At 40.7% G+C, this 19,931-nt stretch overlaps 2 protein-coding genes across 2 annotated transcripts in view; both read left to right on the forward strand.

The window, feature by feature from the left end:
* SPON2 (spondin 2) overlaps positions 1 to 3,109 on the forward strand; it is a 12,980-nt gene extending 9,871 nt beyond the window's left edge. The window contains exons 7-8 of the mRNA XM_036765086.1: positions 2,667 to 2,728; positions 3,053 to 3,109. Coding sequence (XP_036620981.1) covers positions 2,667 to 2,728; positions 3,053 to 3,109 — 119 coding nt within the window. The remainder of the gene's footprint in view (positions 1 to 2,666; positions 2,729 to 3,052) is intronic.
* An 8,551-nt stretch (positions 3,110 to 11,660) lies between these two features.
* LOC118854901 (transmembrane emp24 domain-containing protein 11-like) lies at positions 11,661 to 18,937 on the forward strand. Its single transcript, XM_036765087.1, has 5 exons — positions 11,661 to 11,679; positions 11,811 to 11,911; positions 15,011 to 15,136; positions 17,494 to 17,640; positions 18,788 to 18,937. Exons 1-5 carry the CDS (start codon positions 11,661 to 11,663, stop codon positions 18,935 to 18,937), a joined length of 543 nt encoding a protein of 180 aa, XP_036620982.1.
* The last annotated feature ends 994 nt before the right edge of the window (positions 18,938 to 19,931 follow it).

The raw sequence follows: 19,931 nt of genomic DNA on the forward strand, positions 1-19,931 counted from the left end.
CCAAACTCCCCCCCCCATGCTCATCCCAGGAAGGGAATCCTGATAAGTGACTTGAATGCTGAGTTTTAACTTACTCTCACTGCCCCAAGTCCTTCCGCTCCTCCCCCAGTGCCCCTCACCCCCACCCCAGACATCTGGGAATTTTCCCAGTGACTTTGCCAGCTGCTCCTTTTTTTTTCCCTCACCAACTTCAAACTCCTCTGCTTTGCATTTGAGGCCCAGCACAATCTCAATTCATAAACATTTATTAACTGCTTTTATGTGCCAGGCACTGTACTAAACTCAATCTCACACTTCTGTCCCTTTCTAACTTTATGTTCATATTACTCCTCTCCATGTAGTCTACTTGGCCCACCCCAAACAGAAAACTTCCCATTTCTCAAATATAACCTTGTGTCTCTAGCTGCCATTCCTTTGCTCATACTGATTGTGTGTCCCGGAGGTCCTCGTCTCTGCTCCACCTGTTGAATTCCCACAGACCCTTGGACATCTAACCAGGTTACACAAAAATCTTTAGTGGCTTCCTATTGCCATCATCAGTCTGGCATTAAGCCCCCTTCCCCCACCTGGCAGCACACTGCTTTGCCAGCCATTTTTATTTAAGCACTATCCCCTCCAGAAAGCATTTCTGACCACCCTGGGTTACAGCCTTCATCATCCAGCCTCTGGGCTCGCTCCCCTTGGAGCTCCCCCCTCCCTCTAATTTGCCCTCATACTTGAAGGTTGGGGTTGCCCAGAGAAGCTGTTGCTGACTTAGGCTCTAGGGATAACTCTCATGAGTGGTCAGACTCCTAATATAGCAGCTCTTGAGGCCCCACTGTGGTGCTTTCTATTAACACTCAAGCCATAGATTCATTTAGGCCCTTAACAAGGGATTTAACTCAAATGGTATAGCAAGAATCCATGGTTACAAAACATTCCTTTTATACATCCAGGTCATATTCTCCCACTTTCCTGATTCTGTCTCAATGCTAGTACGGAAAGCACAGAGGGAAACTTGATTTATCTGCAATTTATCCCATATAGATCTTAGCTATACATACTTGTTTGCGTGCTGTCTCCCCCATTAAACTGTGAAACCCTTGACAACAGGGTCTGCCTGCTGCCTTTCTTTGTATCTTGTACTGTGCACAATGATATGGGAGTGCAGTTTTCTCTTAGAGCAACATCTAGGCCACGCCATTGTATGGCTGGGCTATTTCTCTGCTCAACCCTTCCTCAACTGAGATAGTGCTCCATCCTTTCAAAAAGGGCAGGAACTCTTCGCCTACACCTGACAGAAATCTTTCTTATTTGATTCTTTCCTTCAGGCTCTACAGTGTTATTTTTTTTTTAAATGAAATCTCTTAACTAGATAGAGGCTAGGTAGAGAAGTATAACTTCTCTTTTTTTTTTTCCTTTGATTACCCTTACTGGTTTAGAGTTGGGCTCTTCTCACTTTAGCTTATGGTGACCTTCTAGCATCTCTCCCAAATCTTTGTCTTTTGTAAGCTATGGCCCGTTACCCAATAATCATTCATCAACATCTCTGGGGTTTAGGGTTCCCCCAGTTTTTTAATTCTAAGTTTCTCCTGATGGTCTTACGCAAATAAGCTAGGAAACAAGATACTAAGGTGGTATAGACAACCCAGGTCTATTGCCTCTGATGTTTTCCTGGTTGTGAATCAGCTACTCAATGATACTGTAGATACTGTATCTATCCTTGCCCCTGAGGACCTATAAACTTTGCAAAGTCTGAAAGGGGCGACCCCTCATAGGGATTTCACTTTTCACCCCTTTCTAAGGGCTAAGGTCTCCCAGTGCATCCTGGGCCATCTCCAGTCATCCTGGTGAATATCTGGCCACTGGACCCAGATGGCTCTGGAGGAGAAAGTGAGGCTGTGACCTTGCACAGCCCTCCCTTACTCAAATCAAAGTCAACTGCAAGTCATGTCATCATTCCCCCGATGTCATGGTGCTTTTTAAGAATGAAGGACAAATACAACACAACAACAACAACAACAACTTTTTGTATATAGTATAATGACCTATGTCAAAGTCTTACCCCACCATTGGAGTGTGAGCTCCATGAAGTCAAGGACTGAAGTCAAGCTATTTGGTGCTTAATCGATGTTTCTTGAATGCTGAATATGCACTTCTGAAGTCATTTTCAGCTCAGAGGAACAGGTGTGGCCAGATGATCACTCCTTTATTCTACTATCTCCAAGAGGGGTGTCCAGCTAAAATATATCTATATACCACACCACAAATGTTGGTAGTCTAGGGATATGATACTCTCTTTCAGGTGTTCAGGACAAAACATACTTTGCCAGGTCATTCTAAAAAGGAAGGTAACATTTAACTCACTCTAGCTAGCTGAGTTCTCCTCCCACTAAATACTGGTTGCAGAAACAGTAGTCACCCAAAGAGTTAGTAAACTTCTTAATCAAATTAATCAGGAAATAGAAATCAGAGTAAATGAGCCTTTCAGGAGACAGATAAGATCTCAGCTCCACCAGGAGGGAGCCAATACCTCCTAGCAATCTCTGGGGATTGGAGCACCTGGAGTCAAGGGACTTGTGGGGGGTGGGCTTTCCCATATGCCTGCTGCCCTAGGGAATTTCCCAGTCTCCATTCAAAAGTTCTTTCTTATTTTTCTCTGAAAACTCCCTCTCCTCTTCTCCCAGCAGTCTCTTGGAAGAAGTCCCTTCTCTACAAGGGCCAAACCTCAGAAAACAGGTTGGTCCAGGTTTGGGGCAGAAGTAGAGTTTTATACACACACACATACATATATTCATATACACATATTTGTATATATACTTATCTATGTGTACATATAAAATATATACATTTATACATGTATAGGTGCATAGTATATATAATTTTATATAATATAAAAATTATACATCTTTTTATCCCCAATGTCTATACAGAGCTTGGCACATATTAGGCACATAATAAATGTTGATTGACTATCAGAGGGGACCCTTTTCCCTAGGAGGGTCTTATTCACATTCTCTTTTCATGGAGAGATAAGACTGGCTCCATCTTCTTTGTCTTGACCTTCTGCCAGGTTGATTTTCCTGATCCTGGTCACCTGAAGAAACCTTTGCCCCAGAAGCTCAACTAACCTTCTCCCCATCCCTGGCCCCCACCTCCAGCTTCCAGCCTTCCTCCTCTCCTAGCCCCTGAGTCAGACCCAGCCCCCCCCTTTCAGCCAGGCAACTTTATGATGAAAGGCTTTGAGGCTTCAGAGAAAAGGGTGGTTTTTGATGTTTTTCTTTGATCCAAAGGTAATCACTCAGATGGCTGGCGACTCATTACTTGATCAATCTCAGCCTCACCCTGCCACAGTGTCCCAAATGAGTCACAGTTTGCAGGGAAATACAGGCTTGATAGAGAATACAGGACATTTTAATGGCCTCATAATGTATGTGTGTGCCAGGTAGCTAATCTCCGAGGCAATTCTCCATGTGACCAGAATTTCTTTTCTCTGAAAGGAAGAAGCAGTGTGCAGTAAGAGAAATAGGCTGGACCTGGAATCAGAAGTCCTGGGTTCCAAGCCCATTTCCACCATTTACTAGGTGTCTGTGTTGGCCTACCATGTGGATGGGAGCAGTCTTTTTCCATTGGCTGCATAGCCAAAATTGTCTGTCTTTAAAACTGCTCATGCATTTGCATCTGAGGGTGACAGCAGGTCACTGTAGAATATCCAGGCATGTGCTAGTTTTGCTGTCTCCCAGAAGCAGGTCTCCCAGTGTCTTCATGTAAGTAATGCAAGGAACATTATCCCCATTTTACAGATTGAGTAAACCGAGTCTCAGACCCACAAAGTAATCAGCCACAAAGTAATTGGCAGCAGTTGCCATTTCCAATTCCTCTTTCTGACTACCCCACCTCCCTGATGGTGCTAATATTCCAGCTCTGGATCACAGAGAAGCTGCTAGGGTTTGGATGTGGGGAAGCTGTATTCCTCCCTACCCCTTGTAAGGAGCCACAGCTTCAGGAAGTGGTGGGTGGGTCACTTGCCCCTGGAGAGTGTTGATCAGGCTATGGTTTAGCAGGAGTAAGGGTAGATGAGAGCCAAGACTCCCTGTGTTTTTCCAAAAAGATACTTTTGGAAGCCAAGTGGCTATTTTGGACTGCCTCTTTTCAGTGGTGCTTTTGGGAGCTGTCCAGTCCTCAACAACACTGTGAAATCAAGGTCTGTCTGGAGGGCACCTTTTCTTCTTTCTGGGCCCTTTTGCTCCCTCCTAGCATTCCCTCCTACCCCAGGCACCTACCCCCATCCCATACTACACTGATTCTCAAACTCAATTTGTTCATGGCACAGTATAATTCATTGCCTTGAGGAGTGCACTGGGCAAAAGACATACACACGTGTGTAAGTGTAAGTTCTTTATGTTTTGTGGCACTTAGACCAACACATTCTTCGAAAACCACTCCCATAGTGTGTGTGCTCTCAGCTGACTATCAGACCTTGGGAAGCTATTAATGTTTCTCTTCCCAGAGGAATTTCCATTTAAAGAGAGAATTCTTTTAGATTGGAATGTTTCTAGATCCAAAGGATGACATGAATGAGTGAATGAATTACAGCTGTGTTTTTGGGAGAGGTCCTTCTTCAGAACTGATTTCTTCAGAAGGCAGCTGTCAGGTACAGCTGCCAATCAATCATTCATATCCATTCAGCAAAGATTTATTAAATACTTAATGTGTGTAAGACACTGCAACAATAATAATGCCTAGTATTTACATAGTGATTTATGGCTTTACCTTGCTTTATCCTCACAACAACCCTGGGAGACAGGTGGTATTATTATCCCCATTTTATAAATGGGAGGACTGAGGCAGACAGAGGTTAAGTGACTTGCTCAGGGTCACACAGCTAGTAAGTGTCTGAGCCTGGATTTAACCTGCTATATTGGGGAAAACTATATCTTTATCTATATCTATACTACTTCTACATCATTTATGTACATATATGTATATGTATATGTGTATATATATTCCAAGTAAATATAAATACAAAATAATTTGGGGGGAGACACTTATGGGGGAGAGAAGCAGGAAGGCTTCATATAGGAGGTGACATGGGGTCATAATATCTGTACTACCTGCATCTCCAGGTTTCATAAGGCTTGGATATATGGGATAATGCACATAAAGCTCTTTGTTGCTGTTTAAACACAAATCATTATTACTATTTCCTTTGGTCTTCAAGAGAACTATCCTGCAGGGTTTAGTATAGACAAAAATGACTTACCTCACAATCTTCACCTTCATTCTTGGGAATGAATCTATTGGTTCTTGTACCTGAAATTACCTGGGTTTCTTGGAGAAGGGCCATTGGCTTCAGAACTTTTCTCTCTAGAAACCATTCCCTTAAAGACCCAAATTTGGTGGCTTTCAGAGGCTAATGTAGAAGATATTTATTTGGGTTTATGTCTTGTGAATTTCTAGCTGTCTCCATTTGTTTTATTTACTACATTAAGGATGCTCCAATGGGCCATAAAGAGGGGGGAGTCACAAAGACATGAGAAGCTATAAAATGTGACATCCCCCCCTTTATGGGCCTCCTGGCATCTCCTCCTGCTTTATGTCTCTGTCACAGGCTTTACTTAGATATTTTTGGAGTGGATTTATATAGGTAAATAATACTTTGGCCTTCAAAAAAGTTTTATTAAAGCTTTTTTGTTGCTGTTTTTACAGCACTGTCATTTCTGGATATAGTATTCCCCCTTTGTTGCCACTCTTCCCCCCACCCTCGCCCCCTTCACTGAATTGAAACCTCTTTTGAATCAAATGGTTCTGTAAAAAAAAATGATATTGTGATTATGTCTGACCATGTATACAATATTCTGTACACTAGGCCCCCACCTTTCTGCCAAAAGGAGGAGATATGTTCATTATCTTTTCTCTAGGAGCATCACTGGCTTTTTTAGTTACTCAAAATTCAGCTTCCTTTTAGTCATCTTTTCATTTATATGATTGTACATTTGCATATGGTTGTTCATTTATATTTATGTTATTCTTTCACTTGTTTAACTTGTATCCTATACAAAACTTTGATCTAGTAAGAGAGACCCCCAAAAAGTAGTCCTGTAGGAGACTCAGGAGAGAGACATACTAGAAAAGCCAAGAGATGAGAGAGAGTCCAGAAGGAGGCAGTCGGCAGGGCTGAAATCGGCAGAAATAGCAAGGAGGATGAGAACTGTGAAAAAGACCATCGATCCAGAAATTCAAGTCATCTATGGCTTTAGAAGGCAGCTTCAGGGGAGCAGGACTGTTGGGAGTCAGAGCACAAAGGTTTAAGAAGCAAGTGGGAAGTGAGGCATTAAAAGCAAGGGTGCTTCTTCTTGGAGCTGAACAGTCAAAGAGAGAAGGGATAAGGGAGATCGCCTGAGGGGATGGCAGGCTTGAAGGAAAGGCTGAGTTGGGGTTTTTGTTTTTGTTTTAAGGAGGAGAGGGATGTGAACATATTTTCAAGTGGTCAGAAAGGGAACAATAGAAATGGAGATGATGATGAAAAAGAATCAGGCAAGGAAATCTTCTGAGGAGACAGGAAGGGCTAGGCTCAAAGATACAGTCTGATTTATGTCTTGTGGAACTGCAGCAAAGGAGGAGATGAGAGGTGAGAATGTGATGTAAAGTTCAGAAAGTACCAGACAAAGAAGAGCTGCTTGTTCCCTTCCCCCCTTCACTCCCAGACCTTTCGTGATTTCATCAGTATAGGGAATTCCAGGTGTGGAAATTCCTTATACCAATGCTAATAGGCAACAAAAGAGTCTTAGTGTTGACCAAAGCAGACAGTCAGTATGTATCAGAGGCAGTACTTGGACCAGGGTTTCCTTGATTCCGTTTTCCACTGTGCTGTCCTGTTTCTTATCATTCAGTCAACCAACAAACTACAATGTGCCAGATGTTGCAGGGAAAGCTACAATATAACACCTGCCTCAAGGAGTTAAGTAGTTAAGACACAACATATACTTATGCAATATATACAGAATAGACCGAAGATAATTTGGGAAGGGGAGAGGGAAGCCCTAGCACCTGTAGAAGGTGGTTCCTGGTCTGGGTCTTGAAAAAAGATAGGTAGTAATTGTTGTACCCCCTTAGTTCTTGTTCAGCCGTGTCTGATTCTTCATGACCCCATTTGGGGTTTTCTTGGTAAAGATACTGGAGTGGTTTGCCATTTCCTTCTCTAGCTCATTTTACAGATAAGGAGATTGAGGCAAACAGGGTTAAATGACTTGCCCAGAGTCACAGTCTAGTGTCTGAAGCTGGGTTTGACCTCAAGAAGATGAGAATTCTTGACTCCAGGCCTGATGCTCCCCAGCTTCCCTTTAGCAGATTGTAATTTCTTTGAGATAAAAGTCTGTGCTGTATTTATCTTTATACATAACTGCCAAAGTGATTTTCCTCAAGCTTAGATCTGACCATGTCACTCTCTCACTCTGGAAACTCCAATTGCTCCCCATTACCTCTAGGATCAAGTATAGATTCCCCTGTTGGGCACTTAAAGCTCTTTACCACATGGTTCTTTCCTATCTTTTCAGTTTTCTTAGACATTACTCCCATCCACACGCTTTGCCGTGTGGCCATACCAACCTACATACTAACCTACATTTTGCATCTATACATGGGCTGTCTCTCATGCCTAGAATGCTCTTCCTCTTCTCCACTGACCCTTGAAATCTCTGGCTTCCTTTAAGACTCAGATTCCTTCTTCAGTAGATCATTACCAGTCTCCCCCTGCCCTGGTTACTGGTACCTTCTGTAAGAGTACTGGATCTGAAGCCTGGAAGACTGGAGAAAATGTAGCCTCAGATGCTAAAAATATCTGTGTAACAAGTGACTTACCCTCCCTTTGCCTCAGTTTCCTTAACTATGAAATGAGGTTTTTATTCTCAGGTGAGAATCAAATGAGGTAATATTTGTATAACACTCAGCAGAGTGCCTGGCTCCTTCCCTTCCCTACCTTGGATATAACTATTTCTATACATGTGGCCTCCACCAGTAGAATGGAAGCCCATTGAGGGCAGGGGACTCGTTTTGCTTTATCTTTGTATCTCCTCCTCTTAGCCCAGTGCCTGATACAATGTATCCTTAATAAATAGTTGTTGCTTGGTCAATTGATTTGTATCTCTAGCTCTTGGTCTATTGTAAACCATAGTTAAATAAATTTTTGTTGAAGGAAAAGAGATGCTGAAATTGATCAAGAAGTGAAAAGGAGCATAAGTGAAAAGGAACTCAACAACATCATCCCTTCTGACCATCTTTCCCTTGAGCATGTTACAGAAAATCTCTTCCAAATTCTCCTTCACAAGAAAACTCCTTTTGTCAATGAACTGGCCCAAAGAAGTCATCAGCCAAACTTCACTGTGGGGCCTTCACATGGACGGTTGCCCACTTAAGGTTTAATTTGACTTGATGTTTTATGTAATATCGCATATTTATGCATTATAGACATAAGGTAATGCTTTTTCTTGACTACTATGACTCCTATCATTTAATAGTATTCCCAAATTATCTAAGTACCCTGCTAATTTGACTGCCTGGTTAGTGGAAACAACCCTGAACTTGCAACCAGAAGATCTGAGTTAGAATTCATTTACTTAGCTCTGTAATGGTAACAAGCCATTTCAAATGAGTCTCAGTTTCCTCATCTGGAACATGGGTTGTTTTAAAGACAGCATTTATATATATGTATGTATCTATGCATGTATGCATGTGTAAGTATATACATACATACACAGATGAGATAGCATGTATATGTAAAATATATGTATACGTATGTGTATAAATACCTATACGTATATTTATATATATACATGCCTATACACATGCACACACATGTACACATGTGTGTATATGTACGTGTATGTGTAGGTATGTATATATGTGTATGTGTGTGTGTATATGTGTGTGTATATATATATATATAAACTTTTTGGCAAGGAGGCACTAGGAGCTGGGGAAAAGATTTCCCTGACATAAAACAACCTGGGAAAATTTTGCAGAATCTGAGGTGGAAAGTACATCAAAGGTCAGCCTAGTCTGGCTTATAACTGAGCAGGAATCCCCTCTATAATATTCATTATCAGCCTTGTTTGTGGTAATAAAGGTCTGGAAACAAAGTGGGTACCCATCAGTTAAGGAATGGTTGAAAAATGATGGTATATAAATGTAATGGGATATTATTACAGCCCAGTGCCTGATACAAAGGGTCACCTGGCCCTCATTTGAAGGTCTGCTGTTAATAGGCCACTCACCCCCATCTTAAGGCAACTTATTTCACTTTGGATTGCTCCAACTATTAAATCCCTCCTTACATTGAGCTGTAACATGTTTCCCTGCATCTTCTACCCACAGCTCCTGGTTAGGGCCTCTGGGGCCAAGCAAAACAAGTCTTAATCCTTCTTTTCTATGACAGTGTGATTATATCTCCTACAAATCTAATTGTCCCCAGGCCTTTCAATCCATCCTCATTAGAGTGGTTTTAATAAACAGTGCCAACACCAGGATGCAACAAGTTAGCAGGCACTAAGGGAAATGGGATATTGGGAAAGGATTTTGAATGGAAGAGACATAGATTCAACAGCATCTTAATGTGTGTTTACTTGAAGCAAAATTTTAAAAATGGCACCCTTTGGCCTTCAAAACATCACAGCAGATGACGTGCAGAAAATATTGGTTAGTTGTCTGGTTAATAACTTGACCTATCACTAGCAACACCTCCCATTCTGGAGGGCACTTTATGTCGTGGCATCTCTACAGACAAGATGAGAAGATGTGGGCCAGATGACAGCATAATCAGGTTAATTTTGAAGGGTTCAATGTCTTGACTTCCAAATGATCTGAGGCTTATGAATGACTACAATTCCAATATAAATCAACAAGGTGACATGGTGGCTTAGAAAAAAAAAGGCTAATATGTCCTGAAGCCCTATTGATGGACTTAGTGTCTACAGAGGCAAGTGATAGATAATCTTGATGTCTTCTACACCAGTCAGAGGCCCTCTGGAATTCAGTTCTGGGTACTATATTGTAGGAAGACCATTGACAGTCTAACTGGGGTGGGGAACATATGGCTTTTTAGGTCCTTGGGTGTGGCCCTTTGACTGAATCTAAACTTCATAGAACAAATTCCCTTAATAAGAGGATTTGTTCTGTAAAATTTGGACTCAGTCAAGGATCTAGAAGGCCACATGTGGCCTCCAGGCCACAGGTTCCCCACCTCTGATAGGACTTGTCTAGTGTGGGGTGGCCAGGACAGTGATGGGATTAACTACAATGTCAGATGAAGACTGATTAGCTGAAGGAAATAGGGATGTTAATCTTGGAATGGAGAAGACTTAGCTGAGACATCACAGCTATCTGTGACTCAATAGCTTCAGTCCTGCCAAGTTCCACCGGGTACCCAAAGACATGAAGGAGCAGAATGGGAGGACATTAGAAAGGCTGATTTCAGCTACCTTGAGAGTGTCCACCAATGAAGGTCTGAACTGGGCTGAGGCTGGATGACCACTTACTGGGACAGTATAAAGGAGGGATCACCGCTAACATAAAGGTTGAATGACCTTGATGAAAAGTGTCAAACACCCAGCCTACAGGCCACATTTGGTCAAATGTGGCAGAGACAGATTAAAATGTATTTGGGAAGTATTTAATTAAATAAAAATATGGTAAAACACAGATAATATTATATTTTAAAACTAAGGCAACATGTAGCCTGTGGGGATCCTGATGTATGGATTAATGACCCTTATTTCTATTTGAGTTTAATCCCACTGACCTAAGTGATCTCTGAGGTCCCTTTCAGCTCTGAGTCTGAGACTCAACAAATATTTATTGAGTATCTACTGTCTGCCTAGGGAGGGAAGGTGCAGGAAAACAATGATGTATGATGAACTAAATTGAAAAAGCATTTGTTAAATGCCCTTTAGAGTACCTGGCCTCTAAATAAGACATGAACCATAAGCTTATATTTACTTACAAAAGCCCTTTTTATTTTATTTTATTCAAATAAAATTTTAATAATAGTATTTATTTATTTAATAATAGTAATTTTAATAAAATTACTCCCTTTTTGCAGATGAACAAACTAAATCCAGAGAGAGATATAAAATGACTTGTATACTCACCCAGTTATTAAGTGGCAGAGCCAGGAGTCAAACCTGGGTATTGGGACACAAACCCTTCTTCCCCCCGTTCAAGGCTCTTTCCACTCGACCATATTGCCTCTAGCTCGGGGGTGAGCAGGAGAGATAAGACATTTAATAATCCCAATATAACTCAGCAAACATTTTGTGTGGGACTCTACGCTTGTGATGGGAAAAAGGTGAAAAAATAGCGCAGTCCCTGCCCTCAAGGATCTTACTGCCCAAATGGGGGTGGGGTGGGGAATATGACATGTAGACTTAAAAAAAAATCTATGCTCAAGTTAGGCTGTGAGAGGGGCAAAGGGCAGATCCAGACCAGGTGGTCCCCCCGAAACTGGTGGAATGGGCAGCTTCTTCCAGCAGAATGAGCCTGACACATAATAAAACGACAAGTACAAAGGGATTAGTGAGTAAGAGATCTACAGACTATGAGAATTCAGAGGAAGCAGAACCCAGGGCCAGAAGTGGAACTCAGATCTTCTGACTCCCAGGGATTTTTTTTTAATTATACTACATAACATGGGGCACCAAGAGACATGTAAAAACTGCTACTGGGTTTTGCCATTTGGATGAAATGAAAATGATGGATCCATTGACTATGGCCATTATTGTGTCTTACCATTGCTTGCATCTTTTTTATAATAAACATCTTTTGTATTTTCTTAATAGGGATTTACAAGCTAGAGCAATGGGACATAGGACAGCAAGATTTCCTTGACTCTGCTCCTGGTTTAGGGATGTTTGTGACTGTTACAACTTACAACGATGAGGTAAAACAGTTTCTGAATTTCATCATTAAATTTTTTTTCTAAAGCTAAGACCTTAAATATCATCTATACATGCATTCAATGAACAATTATTAAGTGCTTCCTGTTTACAGAGAACTCTCTTTAGACCTGGGGGAGATATAAAGTTTCTATACTATATGATCTCTGCCTTCATGTGGCCTAGAGTCTATCCTCCCTATGATGCCTAAAGACTCACATAACAAGAATCCATTCAACAAAAGCTACTGGTCACTTATGTGGTATAGTACATGGAGTCAGGAAAACCTGAGTTCAAATCCTACCTCAGACACTTACTATCTGTGTGACTCTGAGAAATTCACTTCTGTTTCAGCCTCAATTTTCTCATCTGTAAAATGCAGTAATCATAACATTACCTCATGGGGTTGTGGTGAGGATCAGAGAAAATGATATGTGTTAAGTGCTTTGCAAACATTAAAATGCCACATTTAAATATATTATATTATAAATATATCACATATTTAAATATGTATTTGTATATTAAATATTAAAGTGCAAGTTTAAATATATTATATTTTTATATAATTATATAGTAAACATTAAAGTACAAATTTTTGTACTTTATACATATATATGTATGTATACATATATATGTGTATATATGTACATATACACACACACAAATTTGCTATTTTGTGGTTGGTTGCAGGATCACTGCTGTACAAATAAACCCTTATAGCCCCCAGGGCCTCTCTGTCTAGTCTAGTTCAAAGAACCTAGACACCAAGCTTTGTAAAGAGTGAGCACTCTTCATCCAGGTTGGATGGTCCCATATAAGTACAATGGTCAGAGAGAACAAGTTCTTCCTTACTTCTCTCTTTGGGGTCCTTTTAAAAGAAGTTCTCATGATCTTCCTGGCCTCTCAGGCTTTTTAAAACATCTATGGCAAACAACAGGTTACCTTGTTGTATGGGGCAACAGAAACCAGAATGCATACTTTTAACTAACCAGGTTTTGTCTTGAAAGTGTTACTAAAGGTCACTAAAGTATTGCCAAAATTCTCTAGGATAGCCTATATCAAATTTCAGAGATGAATTTTTACTAGTGTAAAGTAGAAAAGGATTATTGGTCCAAACAGAGACCAAACAGAGACTTTTTAACGTTTTAAATCTGGCTTACATAAAACCTAAGAGCTCCTTATAATTGAATTGTGTGAAAAAATATCAGCAAAGGTGATCGAGTCTACAAGTAGTGAGGTTAAAAATGAATAAAACAGGGGCAGCTAGGTGGTGCAGTAAGTAGAGCACCAGCCCTGAAGTCAGGAGGACCTGAGTTCAAATCCAGCCTCAGACACTTGACACATTCACTAGCTGTGCAACCTTAACTCCAATTGCCCTGCCAAAAATTAAAAAAAATTTAAAAATGAGTAAAACATTTGACTTCCACGTTAACCAAATCTCACAGAACATGATGAGCTGTCAGTGGTGCATGTTGGGTAACTTCCCATCAATTTGCTTCATTGCTTTCCCCTAAACTCTTCCCTCAAACCTCCCCTTACAAGCTCTCAGTTCACAATACTCAAGGAAGAAAAGGTTTACTTTTGTGCCAAATAAAACAAATGGAAAGTATAACACATTTCATAAGAAAATTATGACACCTACTCAGGATAGAGACCCACCTTCTCCAGAGACAGTCTCAGTCACTTGGAATCACTCGCCACATTAGGGTTTCTGGCAGGGGTTAGCTGTTTCCCAAATTTCTTTAGCCCCTATGTCTTCCTGTAGTCTTCCACAGCTCCCAAGAGGTGGCAATGGAAAAATTCTCCTATCATCACTTCTTCTGCACCTCTCCTTATTTTAATAAATGTATTTAATAGATATATTTCCCTATTTTTGCTAGCCCATTTCCAGAGAATTATATTTCTCTGTCCTGGCTCCATCTGGGTATGGCACAAAGAAATATTTCAGACTTTCCATGATCTTAGCAGGACCCATCGTTTTCCCTGTACATAGCTCAAATGTAGATTCTGACAAGGGAAGCGTCTGCTATAAGATCTTTCTTGACAGATTTCCTGCTGAACTCAAGCCACACAAAAGCTTGCCCTGGAGTAAGAAACTTCCTGACCCTTTGATCTTCAAGCAAGTCTATCATTGACACCAAGTTGAGATATGGGGACTATGAAACCTGATGTCTTCTTTTTCCTAGGAACTTGGGCAGCGGATGGACACTCCCTACTATTATAGAAGCTCAACAAAACACTACAGTTTCTCCCTAATAGTCAGTTATCAAATTTCCATGAATGGAGATATTATTCAAATTACTTTTAGGGAAGCTGCTGATGATGGAAATTAAATATTTTCCTAGCGTTATTATGGCCAAGAAATTAGTGGGAAGAAGAAATAGTTCCACTTCTGATATATACACACACAAAATATACACACATATTTGTGTATATATGTATAATATTTTGTAATAAATAAGTATTTTAATTTGTTTTAATTTGACTCTGTATCGAGCTAGGTGGCATAGGAAAACCTGAGTTCAGATTTGACCTCAGATACTTACTAGCTGTGTGACCCTGGGTAAGTCACTTAACCCCGTTTGTCTCAGTTTCCTCATCTATAAAATGAGCTGGAGAAGGAAATGACAAACCGCTCCAGTATCTTTGCCAAGAAAACCCAAAATGGGGACATGAAGAGTTGGACACAACTGAAAATAACTGAGCAAATGGAGAACCTCTGGTATGGAAACTCCCTCCACTCTTGCAGCTTGGCAGCCAATCTGTAACTTACAGTATCTAAGAATTTCCTTGGTGCTGAGAGATTTCCTGGGGTATCCATGGTCATATAACTAGTGTATGTCAAAGGCAGTACTTGAATCCAGGTTTTCCTGACTTTAAGGCTGGCTTTTTAACCAATATGTTATGATAGTGTGTGTGTGCGTGTGTGTGTGTGTGTGTGTGTGTGTGTGTGTGTGTGTGTTTTCTTTCAAAGCAATCTCCTTTTAGTTATAAGTTCTATGTGCCACAATGACCTATATTCAGACTAATACAGTGTGTGACAATCCTGGAAAGGATCACTCCTATAAATGGATTCACAAACCATTGAAACACTTCCATTGTAGGTAATATTGTCGAGGCTGTATGGATCACAGGGGGTATTCAGATTCAGATCACACTCGCCTGGAGAGCACATCATTTGCTTAGAGTCTAACTCTACAAAGCTCATCTCCTTTGGTGGTAGTAGGCTGGTAAGTTGTATTCCTTTAATGTCTTTGTTAATGGAACCCCTGACAGCACCATTCAGGCATGATGCTAGGATGGTTATACTCAGGGCTAGTTAGATATTTTTTCCAGTACTGCATCCAGATCTGGGCTTAGTAACTAAAGAGGAAGCCGGGGAGCTTGGAAGGAATTCAAAGGAGAGCCACAAAGTTGATTAAAGGGTTGGAAAATAACTCTAAGTGATGGCTGAAAGAACTGTGATTACTCAGGCCTGAAAAAAAAAATGGGAAACTGAATGGTGAATTCATAGTGGTATTCAAGTAAACTCGTTCTGTTAGAGAAGGGTTGGTGGCCCATTTTTTGTTTCTGCTAAGAATCCAAGAGTATTGAACCTGCTAGATAAGAGACTTGCATTACATGTATGGAGGCCATGATAATGATAGCCATTAGGGCCAGAGTCATTCCCAAGGAGGCTAGAAATAAGGCATTGAGAGTGATTTACAAACTCTTTCTGGTTAGTGGATGACCATTTAATACATTGCTTCTATAATAAGGAATTTCTGTATGGCAGGGAATGAGAAAATAAAAGAGACTCTAGTGAGAATGAGAGCTAGTAGATGGACAGCCCATGGGTGCTATTGGTACCCAGAGTCTCATCCAGAAGTCTAAAGGGGGAGAGAGAGGGAGAGAGAGAGAGAGCGAGAGCGCACATTTGTGGTAGACAGTAAGCACTGAGGATTGCTATTGATTTTTGTCCTTCATTTTCGTAGAGGACCAATGGCGTCATGAGGATTATGTCTTGACTTACAAGTGAATTGGATTTAAGTGTAAGCAAATAAGGCAGCCCATCCCTCAGGAAGCTTAGATTTTAATGGGAAAGTCAACAGATAAAGAGGAACTGGAAAATGGAGAGGGATACCTATTTAGGAATAAGAAATATGAGGAATGAGTGGCGTGGGAGTGAAGTGAGGGCATGGCAAGAGCCCTTCATGAAATGATCAATGGACTATGGGAGAATGGACCTCTGGGAGGTTTGGCCCCTAGTGGAGGACTTGTAGGGGAAAATACATGAGCCTTCTAAAGAAGCCTTTCTGAATCCCCTTTAATGCTAGCACCTTCCCTCTGTCGAGTATTTCCATCCCTGTATCTTGTTTATGTATGGCTGCTTGCACATTGTCTCCCCTTTTAGAGTATGGGGTCCTTGAGAGCAGGGGATGACTTTTTTCCTCTTTCACTGTATCCCTAGCACTTAGCACAGTGTCTGACAAATAGAAGGTGCTTAATAAATGCTTGTTGACTAATAATGAAAAGGCATGGATAGATTAGATCTGTACTATTGAAGGGATTATCTGTATAGCTTAGATCAGAGGTCAGTTAATTTGTGGAAGTATTTCCAGGACCTAGCATAAGTACTCATGGCATATTAGTTGTTGTCCTTTGTTCTTGAAGAGGACCAAAATGACATCATTATGCTAGAGTCAAGTTTCAATGTGTCGGACTGTGGCTGATCAGACCAACACAAGCTCGGAATGCCCTACCACGGGTTGGGCACAAACAGTCTGTGTGAACATTTGGAGTGGACACTCTAAACTTGTGCATCCTGTGTTTCCTTTGAGCTGTTTCAATTCTGCTTTGCTCATAGAGCACAGCACCTTCTCTCATGTGGGCATACCACACTGAGTGGTCCTGTGCTGTGTCTCCCGTGTCACATGATCAATTCCAAAGTTCTTAAGAGAGACCTTGAGAGCATCCTTGTATCACTTCTTCTGACCACCATGTAAACACTTGCCCGGTGAGAGTTCTCCATAAAACAGTCTTTTTGGCAAGCATACATTTTGCATGTAGAAGGTGCTTAATAAAAGTTGTTAAATAGAAGATGGGAAAAACCTTGGTTTTCTTATCTGTAAGATAAGGAAGTTGCACTAACCAACCACTAAAAGTTCCTTTCAGCTTTACATATATTATCCTAAGATTCAGTGAAGAAAGATTTTCATTTAACAGCATCTACTGTTGATTAAGCATCCATTATGGGCTTGGGTCTATGGCTAGTGGGATTTTTAAAATCTGATGACAGTCTCTGCATTCAGGGAGCTCACAGTTTAATAATGGGGGGACATGGCCTAGACAAAGTTGCATGTGATGGCAGCAAAGGAGACATCCAGACAAATTGTTCTAGGAAAATGTAAGCAAGGATAGCGTACTTGGGAATGAGGAAGGGAAGACCAAGGAAATCTTCTTGGAGGACAGAGGGCAAATAAAGAAATAAAAAAAAAAAACAGAGAAAGAGGAAAGAATTTCCATTGAGGCCAGTTTCTGAGGACTGAATGTCAGCTGTGGTTTTAAAAATCTGGAAAGCTTTCTTTCTTTTTTTTTCTTTGTTTAGCGAATCCATTTGGATATTCGAGTTGGAGAACGTGACCTTGCTGCAGTAATTGCCCAAGCAAAGGACAAAGTTAATGAAGTTAGCTACAAAGTGGAACGTCTGACCGAGCAAATTGAGCAAATCATCAAAGAGCAGAACTATCAAAGGGTGGGTAAGGTTGCTGGCACAGAGGAATTCTCCTCTTTGTACCAGGCCATTTAGACTTCTTGGGAGAAGCCACATGAGACTAGGAGAAAATGAATCCACTGTTCCCAGGAGCTCCTTTTTTGACTGAGTGGCTCTATCCAGACTCGACTGGTAGGCTTGCTAGCTGGGCACCCTCGGCTTAGCTCCTGGCTTGGCTCTTCTCTCCATTTCCTCATCTTTAAAATGAGGGAATTGGGCTTGATAAGCTATAAGATCCCTCCCAGCTATCAATCCTGTACTGGACAAGCATTTTTTTTTTTTTTGCATGAGGACAGTCCTGTGAATAAATAGACTAGCTCAGGGACAACTCATGCTTTTCTTCCCTCTGTCTCTATCCTGCTTCCAGCCACACCCACTCTGGAACATGCAGCCCACAATACCTGGGCAAGGGGAAGGCAGGGAGGGAGAGATCTGCTGAGGGGATTGATACACACTTCCTTCTACTATGGAGGCAGCTAGGTGGTGCAGTGGTTAGAAAGCAGGAATTGGAGTCCAGAAGACCTGATCTCAATTCAAACCTGACCTCAGATACTTACTAGTTGCACGACTCTGGGCAAATTCTCATCTGTAAAATGAGGATAATAATGATAGCATCTACCTCCCCGTGTTGTTGTGAGGATAAAATACGGTAATATTTGTAAAATAGAATACGATATAAATGCTGGTTGTTTATTATTATATTATATAATAATATATAATGTAATAATAATAATACTTATTATCCACCAAAATATGTATGTTGGCCCTGCCACTGTGTGGAACTCAACAGGTGCAGATCCTGTCTCTACCTAGAAGAGATTCTAGTTGATTAATGAATATATGTAATATTTGTTGGTTATTAGTAACCTAAATTGTATAAAGCATGTGTTACTTTCTTGATATTTCATGTGGAAATATACTGTGGTATTTTATAATGTTGAACCTCACCTTTTGATGCTTGGGTACACAGCACACTCCAGCTCATAATATCAGATAGGGTTCTTGTGCATACATACAGATCATTGCCTGATAATAAAACTACCTTGAATTTATACAGAGCCTTTCCCCCAAAGAACATGCATTTTTATGTACCCTTATGAAACTAAATCTGCCTTTTTTTCCCGCATAGGAACGTGAAGAAAATTTCCGAATGACCAGTGAAGACACAAACAGCAATGTTTTATGGTGGGCTCTTGCTCAAATGTTAATCCTTATCTCAGTTGGAATTTTCCAAATGAAGTCCCTTAAAGATTTCTTTATAGCTAAAAAGCTGGTTTGAAATGAAGTTGAAAGAGGCAAATAAACTGTACAATGATTTGCATAATGTCTAAGTTAATAAAACAAAATGCATAAATATGTATTACTTTGTGGGTAATTTCAAAGGATCAAAAGCTGAAATTAAATCTCTGTTTGATCAGCATCTTAACACCCTCTGGCAAATAAACGATGATTACAAAAGCCAAGTTTAGCCAATAACTGAGCTCCTGGATTTTATTTGCTAGTGGAATGGGGAGGAGGTGCAGTGGGACAGGATCCAGTTCTCATCTTAACCTTGATATGGGTCAACTATATAACTCTTGATGATACATGATTCCAAAGCACTTTACTAGAATTGCTGCTTTCTCTTAATGTTACTCTATAATAGTAACACCTTTATTCCAATGAGATTCGAAAGTTTGTTTCAGAAAGACTACACCTCAGCTGCCACCATTGAGAAAATAGGGAGAGAGAGATACAGAGAGAAAAAGAGAGAGACAGAGACAGAGAGACACACAGAGACACAGAGACAGAGAATGTCATTAGACAGAGATAGAGAGACCAAGAGACAGGAAGGGAGATGTGGAATCAGGGGCTCTTAGGTTGTTTTAAAAATATTTTGATAAGTTTATTTCAAAATAATTGGCTTTCTGTGTATTTTATTTTATATATTTTAAAGCATTATTCTGAGTAGGGGTCCATAGGCCTCACCAGACTGTCCAAAGGGTCCATGGCACAAAAAAGCTTAAATATTCTTGCACTAGGTGATTGCATATTTATGTGGATCGGGAAATTGTTGAAAGGTTGGACCCAAAGAGCTGTCATTAATGGTGTTCTATGATACCATGAAAGGCAGTCTCAAGCAGAGCGCCCCATGGATCTGTTTCTTGACCTTGTGCTGCTTAAAATTTTGGCAATAAAATGATGAAGGCTGAAGGATGGATGGTTTACTTATTATCAACCATGCAGAGGTGGGAAGGATAGCTAACTTGTTGGATGACAGAGTCGGGATTCGC

Source organism: Trichosurus vulpecula, chromosome 6 (genome assembly GCF_011100635.1).
Source record: "Trichosurus vulpecula isolate mTriVul1 chromosome 6, mTriVul1.pri, whole genome shotgun sequence".
Classification (NCBI taxonomy): domain Eukaryota; kingdom Metazoa; phylum Chordata; class Mammalia; order Diprotodontia; family Phalangeridae; genus Trichosurus; species Trichosurus vulpecula.